The sequence below is a fragment of the Cygnus atratus genome, chromosome 1 (assembly GCF_013377495.2).
Source record: "Cygnus atratus isolate AKBS03 ecotype Queensland, Australia chromosome 1, CAtr_DNAZoo_HiC_assembly, whole genome shotgun sequence".
In the NCBI taxonomy this organism is placed as follows: domain Eukaryota; kingdom Metazoa; phylum Chordata; class Aves; order Anseriformes; family Anatidae; genus Cygnus; species Cygnus atratus.
The window spans coordinates 207,812,547-207,830,834 of NC_066362.1; the positions used below are offsets into that span (position 1 = coordinate 207,812,547).

Here is an 18,288-nt window from a genome sequence, read left to right on the forward strand (position 1 = left end):
CACAGATCTGTGCCCAGCATCCCTGGGCGTTGCTCCTCACGTGTTACCCGGGGTACAAACGTGCAGCAGCAGCGCTGTGGCTCTGGAGCAAGCCCAGCTCGGTCTTCGTGCCCACGGGCACCAGTTCCTTTCTCGAGCCCTGCGGCACCAGCTTTAGGATGCAACCCCTTAAACCAGCAGCCACGAGGAGCGTCAGCAGGGTGCAGGCCGGACACGGCTTGTTTAACCAGCAGCCCGTCAGCCCACCGTGCTCCAAAGGCACCGCCTGGCCTTGCACTTTGCTGCCAAACCTCGTTCTGGTCCCTGCTGCTGGCCCCGAAACCTCCGGCCCTTTGGCACAGGTCCTGCCGAAGCATCCACGTGCTTGCACGCCTGTGGGAAGGTCGTGGGTGGTGCTGTGGGGGTGTGAAGGCATCGAGGGGCCGGAGCAGCACCCACGGGGATGGCTGTGGGCTGTGTCCGTCCGTGCTGGTCGTGTTGGACATGCCCCAGCCGACGGAGAGAGCCGCAAGCGTTCGTGCAGCGGGGCGCAGCCCGCTGCTGGCGACGCGCATGGGTTCGATGCCTCGTCTGTGCTGGCAGGCAGCCCGGGCAGGGCGAGCCGCCGTCCTTTTTCACCATTCCTCACCCAAGCAACCAAAAATTCAGCGTTAGCCGAGAGCAGCGAGGCTGCTGGGGCCGGGGGGGGGCGGCAGGAGCTGTGCCAGGGCTCCCCTGCGTGAGCAGCGGCTGGGTGCGCGGCCTTGGGCGCGGTGGCATCGATCTGCGGCTCCCGCTGCAGCCCCAAGCGCTGTGCTGAGCGCACGCACGTGGACAGCTGGTGGAAGCCGAGGGCGGGCGCCAAGCCCGTATTTACCCGCGGCGTCTGTGAGGGCTTGGAAGCCCGGGCACGCTGGGGAGGTGATGGCCAGCGCGTCCCACAGCCAAAAAATGAGGGGCTGGGGGGGGCAGCCGAGGCAGACGCTGAGTGCCGGGGGCCAGGCAGCGTGTCCCAGTGCCGGCGTACAGGCAGGGAGCTGGAAACGCCAGGGTTGAGCATTGGGATGGTGGAGGTTTACGTCTGTGTTAATGCACGGTGAATCACTGCTGGGGTGGGACGGGGCAGGGCACACGCAGGGAGCCCCCCATTCCCCCCCGCAGCACCACCAGCGGGTGCCCCAGGGCTGGGCCGGGTCCCCTGCCCTGAGCCAACAGAAGTGTCCAGGCGCCGGGACTGTGTTTTTTTCAGGTTTCGTTTTTGTTTTTGGTTTTGTTTTTTTTTTCTGAGTTTAATAAACTAGAATAATTTATTTGACAGAACACAGAAACATCACAGATACGGTGGAGAAACCAAAGAAGCAGGTATCCATGAACAGTACAAAGAAACCACTTTACAAAAAGAAGTACCACGCTGCCCGTCAGCTCTACCCAAAAACAAGGGGGCTCAGCTCTGCGCCCCCCCCCCCCCCCCCCTCCCCGGGCAGGGGGACAGAGCTCTCCGATGACAACACCGACCGCAACGGCACGACAAACGGTGGCGAGGATCTCCCGGGCACTGTGGGAGACCCGAGCCCCCAGCATGGGTTGGGGGGGACCATGGCACGGGCCGGGTCCCCGGGCACGATCCGTCCTGGGGACCCAACAGGGTCCTGCAAGGGGGTAAGGGGGGGGAGGTCCCGGGACCGGCACCCCCCCAACCCGGGAGGCACAAGCATCTGGTGAAACACGGGTTAGGGCAGCGAATGCTGTGCTCCCCTTCTCCGCCCCCCCCAGCCCCGAAGAGGTGCTTTAGCCCATGCAGGCACAGAGAGGGGGGAGAAGCATCGATTTGGGGACGGGGTGGGGCAAAGCATCCCTGGTGGAAGCCCAGGGGGAAGCCGAGGGCACTGACCCACGGGAGCTGCAGGTCCCTTCCCCAGCCCCGGCACGGCTCCATCAGCATGTTAAGAGCCAAATCCCCGGGGCTGGATGCTTTAGGAGGATTTGGGGTAGGAGCAGGGGGGAGTGCTCCTATTCCTCCTAGCCCTGCGCCAGGCTCAGCCCCGGGCAGCATCCGAGGGTCCAAGCCAGGCTCGTGCACCCCGGGGCGGGGGGGAAACGCATGCAGCGGGGCCAGGCATGGGACAGGCCGTGGGCAGGAGGTGGGGGACAGACGAGGCGCACGGGTGCCCTTTCCCATGAGCAGGCTGCCTAGAAAAGCTCCCCCCCCCCCCCCGCCCCGTTCTTCTGCAGCCCCCCCCCCTCCCCGCACCCTCCCCGTAGCAAACCGGTGTTGAGAGCGGACGATATAAAATGCGTAAAAGAGGCAGCTCATAGGAAAGGGCTCGGGGTGCACGAGGAAGGGGCTGGACGGGGAGGGAGGGCCGGGGGTGCTGAGCCACCCCCCCCCCCCAGCCCCAGCACCCCCTGGGGACGTGCCCACAGACCTGCACGGGACACAGCAGCTGGATGAAGAGTGACAACACGGCACAGCGGGAAGGTTATAATTGCTGTCGCGATCGGGTGATCCATAGGCTCCCGGTACAGGTAGAAAACAAAATTAATAATCATACAAAAGAGAAGAAGCCTAATGCACGGGTGTTACTGGCGCACGCCGGCCCAGCCGGGGGGGGTGGGCTTGGAGAGGGGGGGGGGGGCCGCTTATCTGTCGTTGAGCTGCGGGGAGTTTGTACGCTCCTCCTCGTCCTCCTTGTCGTCCTTCATGCCTTTGAGCCGCTGCCGGGCGAAGTCTTCGAACACGATGTCGTCGTCACTGGCGGAGACACAAGGGACGGGGGCTTTATGGGGGACGGGGGGCGCGGGGGGACCGGGATTCAGGGCACCGGGTACCCGCTGCGGGGCTCCGCGGTTGTGCCCAGCCTGCAGCGTCCGCGGTGCTTCCAGCAGCCTGGGGGCTCTTAAACTCCCCCCCCCCCCCCCAACATCAGCAGCCAGCCTCGTTTCTCCAAGCACCCCCTAAATCAGTCGGTGCCTCGGTGTTTGCTCGCTGAAAAGCGCGGGGATGAGGTGGGAAATGCTCCGGAGAGCAGCGGCTGCAGCCCCGGGGGTGTACGTGCCATGCACGGGGACCGTGGGGTTCGCTCCCCGGGGACAGCAGACCCGCAGCAAAGCCTCCCCCCGAAGCACCCACGGCAGCACAGGCACAGAGCTGGGGATTAACCGGGGGGGTGCAGCGCGGCCACGGCATCGCCAGCCCCGGGGGACGCCGCGGGGACACGGCGGGGACACACCGCGGCGCGCGATCCCGGCGGGCGCTTCCTTACTGTGATTCTCCTGCTCGGAAAGACACGCAGGGAGGTGGCAAGGTTGGGGGGGGGGGGGGTGGGGGGAGAGGCAGAAAAAAAAAAAAACAACAGGCACGGCATGCGTTAGGGGGTACGTGCACGGGGTTAGTCAGCGGCAGCCGTCCCCGCACGGCACGGCACGGCACGCGTTAGTGGGTTAGGGGCCAACATGCAGCCGTGCCGACCGCTGCCAAGCCGCACGGCGCCGCCGCGCGTTCCCGCACAGCCCCCCCGGGGCGTTTCTCTTACTTTGTGTCGAGCTCTATCAGGTTGGTATCTATGGGAGCTTCGTTCTCTGGAACTGAACGCAGGCACAGGGTCAGTCACCGCGGGCTGGGGGGGGGGGGGGGGGGGGCGGGGGGCGCATCGCCGCCGCGCCGGCAGCACCCCTTGGGGACCTCCCCCCCCCCCCCCCCCCAAATTGTTCTCACCCCAGGATTGCCGACGGGGCGCCACGGGGTCCCAAATGCCCATCGGGCGCCCCCACAGCCCGGTTGGTGTGAATCCAGGGCTGCGGCAGAGCCCCGTGCCCCCCACCCCTGAGGGGGATCTGCCCCGCGCGCCCCGGCCGGGCGGACACTCACCGTCCCGGTGCGCCGGCTCCTCCCTGGGCTTGGGGTGCATCAGCGTGAAGGGGAGCTCCACCGCTACGTCGCTGCGAGAAGGGGACCGAGGCCGGGGTGAGGCAGAGCGGGGGGGGGGGTGGGGCTGTGGTTTTAGGATCCCTCTGGTTTGGGATCCGCCCCCCCCCCAGGAGCTCCCCCTCTCCGGGCTACCCAAGGGCGGGCACGCGCTCAGGGGCACGAGGGAGGAGATGGGCGCAGGAAATCTGCCTTTTCGCAGCTCGCCGGCATCTGGGGCTAAAATCCCGTGGGTTTAGGGGAGGATGGGGGGGTGCTGAGCTCCCCAGAGGGCATGGAGACAACAGAAATGAGGCAGGACAAAGCTCTGCCTCCACCACCCGCACCAAACCCAGGGGATCGGGGCTGCTGCGCGGGCACGGGGTGCCACGGGGAAGGGGCTGCTGCGTGCACGGGGCTGGCCCTGGGGGGCTGGGGTGGGCATGGAGGGGACAGAGGGGACAGGGTGACACGGTGGGACGAGTGGGGTGGCACACGCAGGCATTACCTGGAGGCGAGGTCTCCCAGCAGGCTGGTGTGGGTTAAATGAGACGAGAAATTAGTCGCTGCTCCCCACCAACGCATGTACCCCCCCCACCTTGTACAGCCCCCATGCAGATGGGGACGAGGGGACTGTCCCCGTGGGTGACAGCCACAACCCCGCTAACCCCTGGCTCTGTCCCAAGGGGTATTTTTTTTGGGGGGGGGGGGGGGTCACGGGCAAACCAGCCCCATTTGCAGCCTGGCTGGGGCTGCAAGCAGGGCCTCATCCTGCAAATGATGCTGCAGCGAAGAGAAGGGGGGGGGCGAGGGGGGTTGTTTTATGGGTTAATAAAATCCCCAAATGGGATTTTTGCCCCCAAAAGGGACAAAGGCAGCTGGGCTCTGACCGGACCTTCCCCATCCCATCCGGTCCCGGAGCTGCAGAGTGCTGGCCCACCCCGGAGGGCGGCGGGGGGGGGGGGGGGATGCACTGAGAAGGAGAGCAAGGGAAAAGGGGCCGCAGCCCCCCGGGGGGGGTCCCCGCACTCACCCTCCTCGCGACACCACCAGCTTCACCTTCACCTTGTAGGACACGATGATGCCCAGGATCTCCTTGTTGGCTCCATCCCTCAGCCTGCGGGAAGGGGATGGGGGGGAGACATCAGCACGGGAGGGTGTCCCGCCGGGTCTGCCCCACTTGGGGTGGCACCGAGGGGGTGGGGGGGGACACGGGCGGCTCACAGCGTGCTGGAGGCCAGGTTGGTGTCCTCGTGCTTCAGCTTGCCGTCCAGCGCCAGCCCGCGCTTCTCCCGGTTGTTGGCGAGGAAGGGGGTCAGGGTGTACACCTTGCAGAAGGTCGAGCTCGGGGCCACCATGTCGCTGGGGGTGACAGCGGCGGGGGGGGGGCGGGGGTCAGCCCCGGAGCCGCCGTGCTGCCCCCCCCCCCCCCCCCGGAGGGCTGGCGGGGTTGGGGAGGATCCCGGCAGGCTGGAAAACGCGGCGAAACCCCGCAATTTTGGCTCTGCGCCCGCTCGCCGAGGGTTTGGTGTGCCAGCACCACGACCCCCGTGGGCAGCGCCCCCGGGCCATTGGCAGCCCCCACGAGCAGCCCCCGTGGGGCCGGAGTTTGCCATCAAAAATGGCCAGATTTTCTCACAAAAAAAAAAAAAAATAATAATAATATTTTTTTCCATAAGGTCAGGGTTAGGGTTAGGGTTAGGGTCAGGGTTAGGGTTAGGGTTAAAAATTTCCATCTCCCCGCTGGTCCCAGCGAGCCGTGCACGCTGGATACATCCCCCTGCTGACCCCAAATGATTGAGTTCGGGCAGGAGACCTCCCCCAGGGACTGGGCGCCCCGCGGTGTCCCCTAGCAGCCCCCTGAACCCCCCCCTGGGACCCCAGCCCCGCGTCACTCACTCGGCGTCCTCCACGGCCACGGGGCACTTGTACTGGGCGGTGTTGAAGAGGCAGATGTCGGCGTACTGGCGCACTGGGGCGGGAGATGGAGAGCGGGGGGGGGGGGGTCACTGTGTGTGGGGGGGGGTCACAACCCCACCTGGCAGCCCCCGGGGGGTCCCCAACCCTCACCTGAGATTTTGATCTTCTTCACCGTCTTGTTGGTGTTGTTGGTGACGTGCACGTTGACGCTGATGGGCTCCCCGTGGTAGTAGATCTGCGGGGAGCGGGGAGGGGGACGTGAGCTCGCCGCCCCCCCCCCCCCCCCCCCCGGAGACACCCCCCACGACCACCAGCCCCGACCCCACCTCCTTGTCCAGGGACGCCTCGAGGTGCAGCGGCTTGTCCGACATGAGGAACTGCCGGGTGGTCTCCGCCATGGGCTGGGGGCCGGGCCGCTCCGGGGCGTACTGCACCTTGCGGATGACCAAGCGCACCGAGTTCCTGCGGGGACAAGGGCACGGCACGGGCAGCTCTTCCCGTATCATTTTGGGCCCGTTTGGGGTCAAATCCCTCTTTTCTGATGTCCCAGGTTGGCCCCACCGAGGGGCTCGCCCAGCCGCCAGGGGCAGCCCCACGGCCACGCCATCCTCACCCCATCCCAAAGGACATCTCCATCCCAACCCCATCCCAGAGGACATCTCCATCCTCACCCCATCCCGAAGGACATCTCCATCCCCGCCCCATCCCAAAAGATGTCTCCCTCCCCGCCCCATCCCACCCACTGTGGGCTACCAAAGCCAGGTGCCCCCTCCCCGCCACTGCTCGCAGCCCTGCCAGCCCCGTGCCCCCCACCTGGGCACCCTCAGCCCCTGCCGGCGTCCTCCCCCCTCACCTCTTGTGGATTTTCTCCTCCAGGTTCTCCGCACAGAAAGCTTTGACCTCATAGTCCACACCGCAGGCCTGGAAAGCAGGAGGGGGCAGAGGAGGAGGCCGATAAACCCCTCTGCGCCCCAAAACCCATGCACGACACCCTGGCACAGCCCGAGGCCGATGTCCCAGCGTGTGCCCCTGGGGGACAATCCCCATCCCCAGACGTGTCCCCTGTCCAGGGACATCATCTTTTGGGCTCCCTGGGGCGATTTCACCCTGGTTCAAGAGCCGGGCTTTGCTGGGAAGGGACAAGGGGGATGCCCAGGAGGGTGCCACGGGCCCGTGGGACACGGCAGGGTGACACCAGGACGCAGAGGTGCTCCTTACCTTCCCCGTGTCCTCGGGGCCCGGCTGCAGCGTGACGGAGCAAGGCAGGTTGGGGGGAATCTGAAGCAGAAAATAGGGTTAGGAGCAGGTCTGGGACCCCTGCCCCAAATCCCCCTCCCCAGGAGGCTGCGGCATCCCGGGCATCGGGGAGGGGATGGGCAGGGGGACGTCGTGCTGCCCTTCCCCTTTTGGCCAGGGTTAATCCGAAGAGACCCAAGAGACCCAAGCCCCAAGGAGTTACGAGCCGCGCTAATGCGCATTTTTTTTTATTATTATTATTTTTTTTCGGTTTAATCCGGGGGATTTGGAGGAATTAAGGTTGTTTTGCAAGGGCTCGCGCCTGGTTGTGATCCCGCTGATCCCGGGGGGTTTAGCTGAGAGCTCACGCCTGGAAAACGGCACCGGGTCCCCCGGGGGGCTCCGCCAAAAGCCACGCCGGGGCCGGGGGGGCTCAGGGTGCCCGTGCCCCTGGCTAAGGGGGCGGTTTGCCCCCCGTTATCTGCCGAAGCCCCTCATTTTGCTGCCCACCATCAGCTCGGGAGGGCTGCGATGGAAATTTCCTCCCGCTCCTCCCCGGCTCCCAGACAAGGCTGGAATTAACGCAGCTAATTACCGCCGCAATTAAAGCGTGGCGGGGAGGAACAGCTTCGATCCCCCGCGCTGACGCTAACGGCACAGACGCAGCAGGGGGCTCCCCGGGGCTCTAGGGCTCCCCGGGGCTCTGCTTCGCTCGGGGGAAGCCCCCCGGGGCCGTGTCACCGCCTGGCCATGGACCCCCTGCGCCACCAGGCAGCGGGGCCGCCCCTGCCTCAGTTTCCCCACTGGCTGCACTGCACAGAGGCTGCTTTCCTCCGGTGCAAGAGCATCCAGAAGCCACCGCGTCTTCACCCAGCACCCATTTGGCCACCCCCAGATTCCCCCGGGGATGCTGTGCCCGCGTGCAGGACCCCAAAAAGCCCCACGCCCCAGCACCCAGCACCCGCACGGGTGATGCTGCGCCCCAGGGCTGGGCTCGGGAGTTGCAGCACCCCGATTTCTCCCCCCCGCGGGGGGCGAGAGGAAGAGGAGGGGTCCCCACCTCGAAGGTGAAGGGGTAGGCGTGCTCGCCCAGCTTCTTGATCAGCCGCTCCTGCAGCCGCGTCAGGGGCTTCTTCTCCTCGGGGACCGGGGGGAAGGCCTGCACGTTGGCCACGAACAGGTCCTTGCGGAACGTCAGCCCCAGCACGTCCAGGTCCTCGCGGCCGTAGCGGAAGGCGCAGGTCAGCGTCACGAAGACTGGAGGGCGGCAAAGGTGGGCACGGTGGCACCACGGCACAGTGGCATCACGGCACGGTGGCACCATGGCATGGTGGCATCATGGCACAGTGGCATCATGGCACAGTGGCATCATGGCATGGTGACACCACGGCATGGTGGCATGGCACTGCAGCACGGTGGCACCATGGCACGCTAGCACCATGGCACAGTGGCACCATGGCATGGTGGCATCACGGCGTGGTGGCACCATGGCACAGAGGCACCATGGCACAGCGACATCACGGCATGGTGGCACCATGGCATGGCGGCATCACGGCACGGTGGCCAAGGCACAGTGGCATCATGGCACAGTGGCACCCCAGCATGGTGGCACCATGGCATGGTGGCATCACGGCACAGCGGCACCATGGCACAGTAGCATCAAGGCACAGTGACACCATGGCACGGTGGCACCGTGGCACGGTAGCATCAAGGCACGGTGGCACCACAGCAGGGTGGCACCACGGCATGGTGGCACCACGGCACGGTGACACCACAGCACAATGGCGCTGCAGCACGGTGGCACCCCAGCTCATCCCAGCCCCACCAGTTTCAACCCAGGTGGCACCGGGATGCAGCGGTGGCACCCGGGAGGTGCCGTGATGGGGAGCTGGGGACAAGCGGCACTGGTTGGGTCCCCGTGGGACAGGGACAGGGATGGGGATGTGACCTCAGGGCAGCCACCACAGAGCAGGGGGGGGCTGGAAAACCTCACCCAAGGGCCCAGCAAACCCCAGCACCAGGTGGGACCATGCAAGGGGGGAGACCATCGTCCCCTGTGGGTGCCACCCCCCTGTCCCCAGGCGTCAGGCCCCCCCCCCGACGTTACCTTTTCTCTCCTTCAGGTACTCGGGATCCACCAGCACCACTCCGTCTGCAAGGGAAGAGCAGCAGGGTGGGGGGGACGTGCCAGCAAGGCGGGGGGCGGGGGGGGGACACGCAGGGACCCCTGGAACACCCCTGCCACCACCCTGGGGCCACCAGCACGGGGACACCCGGCCCCACTCACCCACGGGGTCCACCACGTCGATGTGGTCCACGAAGTCCCGCTTCCCCAGGTAGACCGTGAGCTGCGGGGACACGAGAGGGACACCGGGGTGAGGGCTCGATCCCGGTCCCCACCTCGCCATCCATCACCCCTCTCAGGGCCGGCACCCCCCTGCCTCCCCAGGGCTTTGGGGGGCTTCTCCTGGTGGGGAAACTGAGGCACGGGGTGCACGGGCATCACCCGGAGCTGGGCTGGAGGAGGAAATGGGGGCACGCTGGGGAGGTCCCCGAGCACACACATCGTTACTGACCCCCCAGCGGGGACTGCCCGGGACCCTTTGCAGCCCCCTGGCGCAGGGACCATGCCCAGGATGCTCCCCCGGTTTGGGAGAGGCTCTGCGGTGAGGATGGGGGCTGCAGGGGCAGGTTTGGGGCAGGGGAGCTGGGCTCCCAGTTTTGCGCCCCCCCCCCCCCCGGGGACACCGCTGTCCCCGTCCTTTCCGCCACGCGGACCCAGCTGCGAAACCAAGAGGCCGCAGCAAGAACCTGCAGGGGCTGCGAGGAGGGAGCGGGGCCAACGAGCCCGGGATGCCGCCGAGCATCTCCACCCGGGGGACCCAGCGATTTGGGGGGGGGGGGGGGGACAGTCACAGCGGGGCCACCCCCTCAAACCCTGGAGGGGACGCTGGGCACAGTGCTGAGGGAGAAGCAACGCCAGGGGCTGCAGAGCGGCGGCTGCATGCTCCCGGCAGCCGCTGCCTGGATCCGTCCCCACGGCCCTCGCCACAAATCCGATTTGCGCCGCCCCAGCTGGAGCTCGTTAGACCCCAGCCTCATCCCATTAGGCTCCCGGGGGAGCGCCCCCCCCCCCCCCCCCCCCCTCCGGCCCCGCAGCCTGGCTCAGCCCCCACCAGCACCACCAGCCGAAAGCATCCCCGTGGGGCGTGCAGGACCCCTGCAGCCCCGGGGGTCGCAGCCCCCCGATTAAACCCCTGACCATGGGCACGGGCACGTCCCCCCGGCCCTGCCGTGCCTCAGTTTCCCTGCTGGGGGAAGGGGGACCCCCGCGGCGGCGCTTACCTTCCCGTTGGGACTCGCCTTCTTGAACACCCTGCAAAAAAGCCAAGGGGAAGGCGCGTTAGGGGGCACCGGGATGGGACGGGGGCCGCGGGCTGAGCTCCCAGCCCCCTGCCTCAGTTTCCCATTGGGGCTGGAAGGGGGCCGGAGCCAGCCAGGTCCCACCGCAGGGCCCTCGCTCCTGGCTCTTGGCAGCCTCGCCACGGCTGGCAGCCCGAGGTTTTTCCCACTTAATTCCCCCCCAGGGAAGCTTTTCCTATAAATCCGGCCGCGCCGGCGGTGTCGCCTTACAGCTGCTGGCCCGCAGCGAGCGCTCGGGGCTGGGCAAGGCGCTGGTCCTGGTGCTGCACCACAGCCCCAGGCTGCTCGCCGAGCCACGGGTGGGGGATCGGGGGGCTCCAACAGGCCCCCCCACCCCCATCCAGCTGCGCAAGGTGCAGTGCAAGGTGCTGGTGCTGTGGAAGGAGCTGTGCAAGGTGTTGGTGCAAGGTGCCGTGCAAAGGCCCTGTGCCAGGTAAGCCGCTGTGCAAGGTGCTGCGCGAGGTGCTGCCGCTGTGCAAGGTGTTGGTGCAAGGTGCTGTGCAAAGGCCGTGTCATGCAAGGTGCTGCCACTGTGCAAGGTGCTCTGCCAAGTGCCGGTGCTGTGCAAGGTGCTGTGCAAGGGGTTGTGCAAACACCCTGCTACGGCAGGTGCCACGCAACGGCCCCGCTGTTCAGGGAGTTGTGCGAGGCGCTGTGCAAAGGCCCTGCTGTGCAAAATGCTGTGCACGGTGCCGGTGCTGTGCAAAGTGTCAGTGCTGTGCAAGGTGCCAGTGCTGTGCAAGGTGCCAGGGCTGTGCAAGGTGCCAGGGCTGTGCAAGGTGTTGTGCGAGTGCCACGCAAAGGCCCTGCTGTGCAAGGTGCTCTGCGAAGTGCTCTGCAGTACGAGGCACTGTGCAAAGGCCCTGTTCAAGGCGTTGTGCAAGGCGTTGTGCAAAGGCCCTGCTGTGCAAGGTGTCTGCAAGATGCCGGTGCTGTGCAAGATGCCAGTGCTGAGCAAGTTGCTGTGCAAAGTGCCGTGCACAGGCCCTGCTGTGCCAGGTGCTGTGCAAGAAGCCAATGCTGAGCAAGGTGCCCTGCAAGGCACCGTGCAAAGGCCCTGCTGTGCAAGGTGCTCTGTGAAGTGCTCTGCAGTATGAGGCACTGTGCAAGGGCCCTGTTCAAGGCGTTGTGCAAGGCGTTGTGCTAAGGCCCTGCTGTGCAAGGTGTCTGCAAGATGCCAGTGCTGAGCAAGGCACTGTACAAGGTGCCGTGCAAGGTGCCGTGCAAGGTGCCGTGCAAAGGCCCTGCTGCGCAAGTTGCTGTGCAAGATGCCAGTGCTGTGCAAGGTGCCATACAAGGCACCGTGCGCAGGCCCTGCTGCGCAAGGTGCTGTGCAAGGCGCTCTGCAAAGCGCCGCTGCAATGCAAAGTGCCACGCAGAGGCCCTGCAGCGCGATGCGTTGTGCAAGGTGCAGCCCAAGGAGTTGTGCAAGGAGTTGTGCAAGGTGCCGCGCCACGCACGGCCAGGCTCCCTGCAAGCTGGGAACAGCGGGGCACAGAGGGGCAGGGTCCGGGGGGGGTCCCCGGCCAACCCTCGTGCAGCGGAGCGCAGGGGGCAGGCGCCCAGACGCCACGGTGATGGGCGGCCGCACGCTCCCCGGGCGCTGGGGAGGCAGCACGAAGCCTCCCAGAGGCTTCCTCGCCCTTCCCAGCTTTTGCTGGTTCCCAAATATCCGAAGGGAACCCAAAAAAAAACCAAGCTTTGCAGGCGGGGGGTGCCAGCGGGGTGCCCCTCCCCGCCTCCCCTGGCGCACAGCCACCCGTAATGGGCTCTCCCCGGATAATCTGCGCTCGCCGTGAAATTCTATTAAAGCTGCCCTGGAAGATTATCAGCGGCGTTTCAGGCCGGGAAAACAATTAAAGACAAACGCCGGGCGCTCGGCACGGCTCGGCCAAAAAGGCAGGAGGAGGCTCCCGGTGGCACAGGAGGGCCGGGGACGTCGGCGTCCTGCCCAGCCTGGGGACGGGGACAGCCCCGGGGGCGCCTTGTGGAAAAGCGTCCCCAAAACGCAGGAGGGTTGGGGGGGATTTGGGGGGAACAACCCCAAAGCAAGGTGGGGTGGGTCTGGGGGCGCAGCAGATTTCCCCGGCTGGAAAACCAGCAGCGGCTGGGGCGGGGGGGGGGGGGGGGGGGGGGGGAGACAGGAGAAAGCTGCTGAAACCCCGCGCTTTTGGGGCAGGCGAAAACGTGCGGTTTTGCCAGGAAGCGACGTTCATTCATTTGGTTCCAGAAGGCAGAGCGGGGCCACCAAAACCGCCCTGGGCGTGCTTTCCGCCCCCAAAACCGCCCCGCAGCGGCCCCCGGCCCTTCCTGCAGCACAGCACCGGGGTCCACAGGGACCCTCCAGCCCCTGCTGGAGGTCGGGGGGACACAACACTGCCCCCCTGCGCCTCCGGGGACTTTTTGGGGTGCCGGGGTGCCCCGCAGGAGGGAGGATGCTGCGGCGCTGGGGGCGGCTGACGGCCCGGCCACGGCTCTGGGTGGGGGCACGGGGAACCACGAGTGTCCTGGCGTCCTCGTCCGGTTCCCAAGGTCTCCGTGTCCCTGCATGTGTCCCAGGGTCCCCGTATCTGTCCCCTGGTGGCTCTGCCCCAGTGTCCCCATGTCCCTGCAGCCGTGCCCCAGGGTCTCTGGGTCCCTGCATCCCTGCCCCAATGTCCCTATGTCCCCATGTCCCCACGTCATGGCCCAGGAGGGTCACAGGAGCCACCCCCAACAGGCAAAGGGACATTGGGCTCGGGGCCACCAGGGCGATGGCCAAGGACATCCCACGGCAAGCAGGGGGGTGCGGGGGCCGGGGGCGTTTCCTTGACCCCGCGTTAGCAGCAGGGAGATGGGGGCATGGAGAAACCCTTTGCCAGGGCCACCAACACCCTGGGGCTCCTCGGGGACCTCCCGGGTGCCCTCCGGGAGCAAAGCCACCGGTGGGACCGGGGTGGACGTGGGACACAAGGGGACCCAGGGGACCGAGCGCAGCAGCGCGGCCCCGCAGAGCGAGCGAAGCTGGCGTTAACGGGCGTGCTACCGGCGTGCAAAAACAGGGGGGGCGGGGGGGGAAGGTGCAGTGCCACCCAGGCGAGGCATCTTCCGGGTGCAAACGGAGCCGCCGTAGGGCCGGAGCCGCCCTTCTCCGGGCACCCAAGGGTGACCCCACGGAGTCACCGGGGTCCTGCCACGCGCCGGGGGCCGCCGGGTGCCCTCCCCGGCGGGCTGGGCTGGCCCCGCTGCCGGGAAGTCCCCGCGGCCCCCTCGAGGCCCCGGTTCCACAAAGACGCCCGCTAACGCTAACGAAGCCGGGCGCACGCGAGAGCAGCGGCGCTGCTGCAGCGGGGCCGAGCAGGAAACAATTACTCACGGCGCCCGCCCGCCCGCCGCGGGGCCACCCTGCACCGGGGCACGGCGAGCACCGGGCGTGTGGGACACGGGGCGGCCCCACCCTGGGGGTGCGGGGACCCCAAAGCACCGTGGTGTGGGTGCAGGGACCCCAAAGCCCTATGTTATGGGTGCAGCAGCCCATAGCCCAACGCTCTGGGTGCAGGGACCCTAAAGCACCATGCTCTGGGTGCAGGGACCCCACAGCCCTATGCTGTGGGTGCAGGGACCCCATAGCCTCATGTTGTGGGTGCAAGGACCCTAAAGCACCATGCAGTGGGTGCAGGGACCCTAAAGCACCATGCAGTGGGTGCAGAGACCCCAAAGCCCTACTCTGTGGGTACAGCACCCCATAACCCCACGCAGTGGGTGCAGGGACCCCATAGCCTCATGTTGCGGGTGCGAGAACCCTAAAGCACCATGCAGCGGGCGCAGCACCCCATAACCCCATGTAGTGGGTACAGGGACCTTAAAGCCCCACCCTGTGGGTGCAGGGACCCTAAAGCACCATGCAGTGGGTGCAGGGACCCCAAAGCCCCATACGGTGGGTACAGCACCCCATAGCCCCACGCGGTGGGTGCAGGGACCCCAAAGCCCCGTACTACGGTGCAGCACCCCACACACCCCTACAGCCAGGCCTCTCCAAGCCCAAAAGCAGAGGCAGGAGCAGGGAGGGGGCCAGCGGGGACGCCCCCAGCCCCAGCAGCCCCCCCCCTTCCTCCCGGCACCCCCAGCCCTGGTCCCCACGGGGCACACGGTGGCACCGCGCACCCCCCCAAACCCAAGCACCCCCAAAGCCCTGAAGGGGCCAGGATTTGGGGGTGCCATTGATGCTGGTCCTGTTCCCCCCTCCCCAAGCTGGGGGGGGGGGGGGGGGGACTCACTGACCCAAACCAGCATCGTTTAGGAAATAACGCCGGGGATGGGGTGCCTGGACCCGTCCCTATGGGATGCCCTGGACAGGGGGGCTCCCCCAGAACCCACAGTGGGATTTTGGCCCCCCCTTTTGCCTGCTGCCACCCCCCCCCCCCCCCCCGAAGCTGGGGAGGGAGGGAAGAGGAAGCGCTGGCCCTTCCCTCCCCCCCGGCCCTTCCTGGTGCCAAGAGCTGGGGACGTGCAGCAGGAAGCTGCCGCTGGCCCTACAAATCCCCTATTTCCCCCCCCCAGGGCCGAGGGACCCCCGCTGCGGGGCTGGCAGCCCCGTGCCCCCCCCCCCCCCCGGCACCCTGCCACGGGGCTGCGGGCTGGCCCCGGCCGCCGGCCGGATCCTGCTCTCGCCTCCGCATCGATCGGGTTCCTTAACGAGCTCGTCAGGCACCCGGGCGGCCGCTCGGCACTAACGACCGCTTCGTTTGGTGGCTGCTAATTGAGTGGGGTCCCCTCCGCTCCCCGCTCCTCCGGATTGACGAGCGATGCCAGCGATCCCCCCCCCCCCCCCCCCCCCCGGGAGCGGGGCCAAGGTGCTGCCACCCGCCTGCTCCTGGGGTCTCTGACACCCACCGGGACCCCTCCGCGGCCCCATAAGGGGGCTCCGGCCCCGAAATCCCCCCCGCGCCTCGCTCGGGTCCCTTGGCACGGAAGCGCGCTGGGGCTGGGATCCGGGATGTCTGGATCCTGCTGTTATTTAGGAGAGTTTGTTCTCCAAACAAAGTCCAGGAAGCCAAAGTCTCCCCTCCCGGGCCGGCGGCCAGGGCTCGCTCCCGCACCCGTTGCACGGCCGAGGTCCCCGGCCCGGCTCCCGACCCCATACCCGGCTCTGGGGGCACCGTGGCTGCTGAGCCCAGGGCACCCCGAGGGGCTCTCTGGGGTTTAGGGCCGCATTTTGGGGGCACGGGGCGGGCGGGAGGCCGCGAGGGGATGTCCCCAAAGCGAGCGGGCGAGGGGCATTATCGTGGCACCAGCACCCCGAAAGCCCCCACGCCAGGCATCACTGCGGGGTCCCAGGACGGCGCCTCTGTGGGAACGGGTGCAGGGTGCGATTCTGGGGACCCCCATCCCACATCTGCCCCCCCTCCCAGCTCCACCTTCGCCCCCTCCAAGCCGCCGCAGCACCGGCGCTGGGGGACGAGCGCCTTTTTGGAGATGCTGCGAAGAAGCAGGCGACGCTCGGCTGCTTATGGGGTCAGGGCAGCCCCGGTGGTGCCAGCGGCTGTGGGGCTCCGGTGCTGACCCCACAGGGACCTTCCCCAGCTCCTTCCCCGGCTCCTTGCAGCTCAGGGCTTTGGGGGGGGCTCGGCAGGAGGCGGCTGCTGACGCACGGGGCCGCGCCGGCCGGGGAGCACCCACGGGTGGGGGGCCAGCTCCTGCACCAGGGGCTGGTCCCAGGGACCCCCGGGGCGCACCCCAAACCTGGTGGCCCCAACGTGGGGTCAACGGGAGCCGTGCTGCAGCCCCCAAAAGCGGGGTGTGTCCCCCCCCCCCAGCCCCACGATGCAGACACTGGGATGGGTGGAAACGGCGCTTTGGGGCATCCCCGGAGCCTGGCAGCAAAGGGGCCCCGGCCGTGCGCCCCCCCCCCCCACCACCCCCACCCCGGGTCCCCGGGGAACACCAAACCCCGCTGAATGAATCAGGGGGAGCGCGGCCCTCGGGGCTGCTCCCCGCAGCCTCCAGCTGCCCCTAATTTCATCCCGGCCCTTTTAATAACCTGCAGAGCTTCGAAAATAACAATGGGGCCACCACCGGACCGCACCGGGAAACCCGAGCGGAGCCGCGGCGCACGATGGGGTTTAGGGCTTTAGGGCTGGGGGGGGGGGTTGGAATTTGGGATTTGTCATCCCAAACCCCTGGCTCCTGGGCACGCGAGGGCCCCGAACAGCGGTGCGGGGGGCCGGCGGGATGCAGAAGGCCCCCCCCCGCCAGGCCACGAGAGCATCGCCCACCCCGTGCCCAAAAGCTCCCCGGGGAAGCCGAGCTCGCCCTGGGGTCCCATGGGTGCTCCCGTCCCCATTGCATGGGAAAGGGGGGGCGGGGGGGGGGGGGGGGGGCTTCCCCCCAAACCCCCCCAAGCTGGAAATGGGGGGTTCGGGGATAAAATCACTGCGCTCCCGGGGGCACGGCCGCGTTCCCAAAGGTGGGGGGAGGAGGAGGGGGGGGGGCGCGGGGGCTGCTGTCCGCAGCCAAAGCAGGGGTCCCCGCAGCGCCTCCTCCCCCCCGGCGCTTGGGGGTCCCCGAAGCCCCTCGTGCCACCCCGAACGGCCGCAGCGTTTCTGGAAGGTTCTGCCAGAGCAGGGCCGAGCCCCCCCCCCCCCAACCACCACCCCCTCGCCCCCAGCCTCCCCTGCTGCTGGGGGGCACGGCGGTGCCATCGCCTGCGGGGGACCCCCGAGCCCCAGGGCGGGTGCTGGGGGGCCGGGGGCAGGATGAGGCCGTCCCCGGGGACGAGCGGCAGCACCGAGCCCCCCCCCCCCCCCCCCCCCCCCCCAGCACCTGGCCCTAAATAATTAAGGACAGCCAGGGAAACGGGGGCAGCCGCAGCGGGGTGGCGGGGGGGGGGCAGCGGTCAACCCCGGCCCCCCCCCCCCTCCCCCCCCAACCCCAGGGGCAGGGTTGGGTGCACGCAGGAGGCGATGCTGAGCCCCCCCCCACCCCACGATCCCCCGGGACCCCCAAACCCCCGTGGGCAGTCCCGGGGGCGAGCACCCACGCGTGTCCGCGCACCCCCCCCCCCCCCCCCCACCCCAATGCACCGCGAGTCTGGGAGCACGGGGGGGGCACAGAGCCTGCCCCCCCCCCCCCCCCGAGGAACCCCAAACACCCGCGGGGGGGGGGTCCCCAAGGGGGTCAAAGCCCCCCCTCAAGGGTGCACTGGGGGGGGTGGCTGCGGGGTGCGGGGGGGGGGGGGGGGGGCGTGGGAACGGCTTCGGCGCGGCCCCCCCCCGGCTGTCACCGCGCTGCGTGCACGCGTGTTTGCACGCGTGCGTGTGCATGCATGCGTGTGCATGCGTGTGCCCCCCCCCCCCCGCCGTGCCCCCCCCCGCCCTCCCCAGCCGCACTCACCGGGTGCCTTTGTCTCCCATGGCCCCGCGGATGCCGCGGCCGGGCAGCGCCGGCGGAGCTCGGAAAATTCCCGGTGGGGGGGGGGGACGGGACCGGGAAGGGGGGGCGGGGGGGGGGGCAAGGGGGGGGCGCTGAGCACGGCACGGCCCGGCCCGGCCCGGCCCCGAGCGCTGCGCCCGCTGCAACGCCGCGGCCCCGCCGAGCGGCCCGGCCCGGAGCTGGGGGGGGGGGGGGGGGGAACGGGAGGGGGGGGGGTGCACGGGGAGGGGGGGGGGGGGGCGCCCCCGCGCGGGCACGCGTGGGTGTGCACGGGGAGGGGCGTGCACGGGGAGGGGCGTGCACGGCGGGCTGGGCGCGCACACGCGCGGGGAGGGGCGTGCGCGGGGAGGGGAGGGCGTGGGCACGGTGCTGTGCGCGCGCACAGGGACGGGGAGGGGCGTGCACACGCACACACG

At 68.4% G+C, this 18,288-nt stretch overlaps 1 protein-coding gene across 1 annotated transcript; it reads right to left on the minus strand.

The window, feature by feature from the left end:
- Positions 1-2,445: 2,445 nt before the first annotated feature.
- ARRB1 (arrestin beta 1) lies at positions 2,446-18,013 on the minus strand. The gene is made up of 16 exons (XM_035571350.2): positions 17,834-18,013; positions 10,385-10,415; positions 9,327-9,387; positions 9,147-9,191; positions 8,100-8,296; positions 7,022-7,081; positions 6,657-6,724; positions 6,130-6,265; positions 5,954-6,038; positions 5,783-5,855; positions 5,108-5,245; positions 4,917-5,000; positions 4,392-4,415; positions 3,848-3,918; positions 3,513-3,564; positions 2,446-2,731 (listed from the first exon to the last, which is right to left on the minus strand). The coding sequence occupies exons 1-16, from the start codon at positions 17,851-17,853 to the stop codon at positions 2,620-2,622; spliced, it is 1,257 nt and encodes a 418-aa protein (XP_035427243.1). The 5' UTR covers positions 17,854-18,013; the 3' UTR covers positions 2,446-2,619.
- Between the last annotated feature and the right edge of the window lie 275 nt (positions 18,014-18,288).

Coding starts and splice junctions, on each gene's coding strand:
- ARRB1 (XM_035571350.2), bottom strand. CDS start 17,853: ATGGGAGACAAAGGCACCCG. Junction 6,266..6,656: donor GAGGAGAAAATCCACAAGAG/GTGAGGGGGGAG, acceptor TTGTCCCCGCAG/GAACTCGGTGCGCTTGGTCA. Junction 5,856..5,953: donor GAAGAAGATCAAAATCTCAG/GTGAGGGTTGGG, acceptor CTCCCGCCCCAG/TGCGCCAGTACGCCGACATC.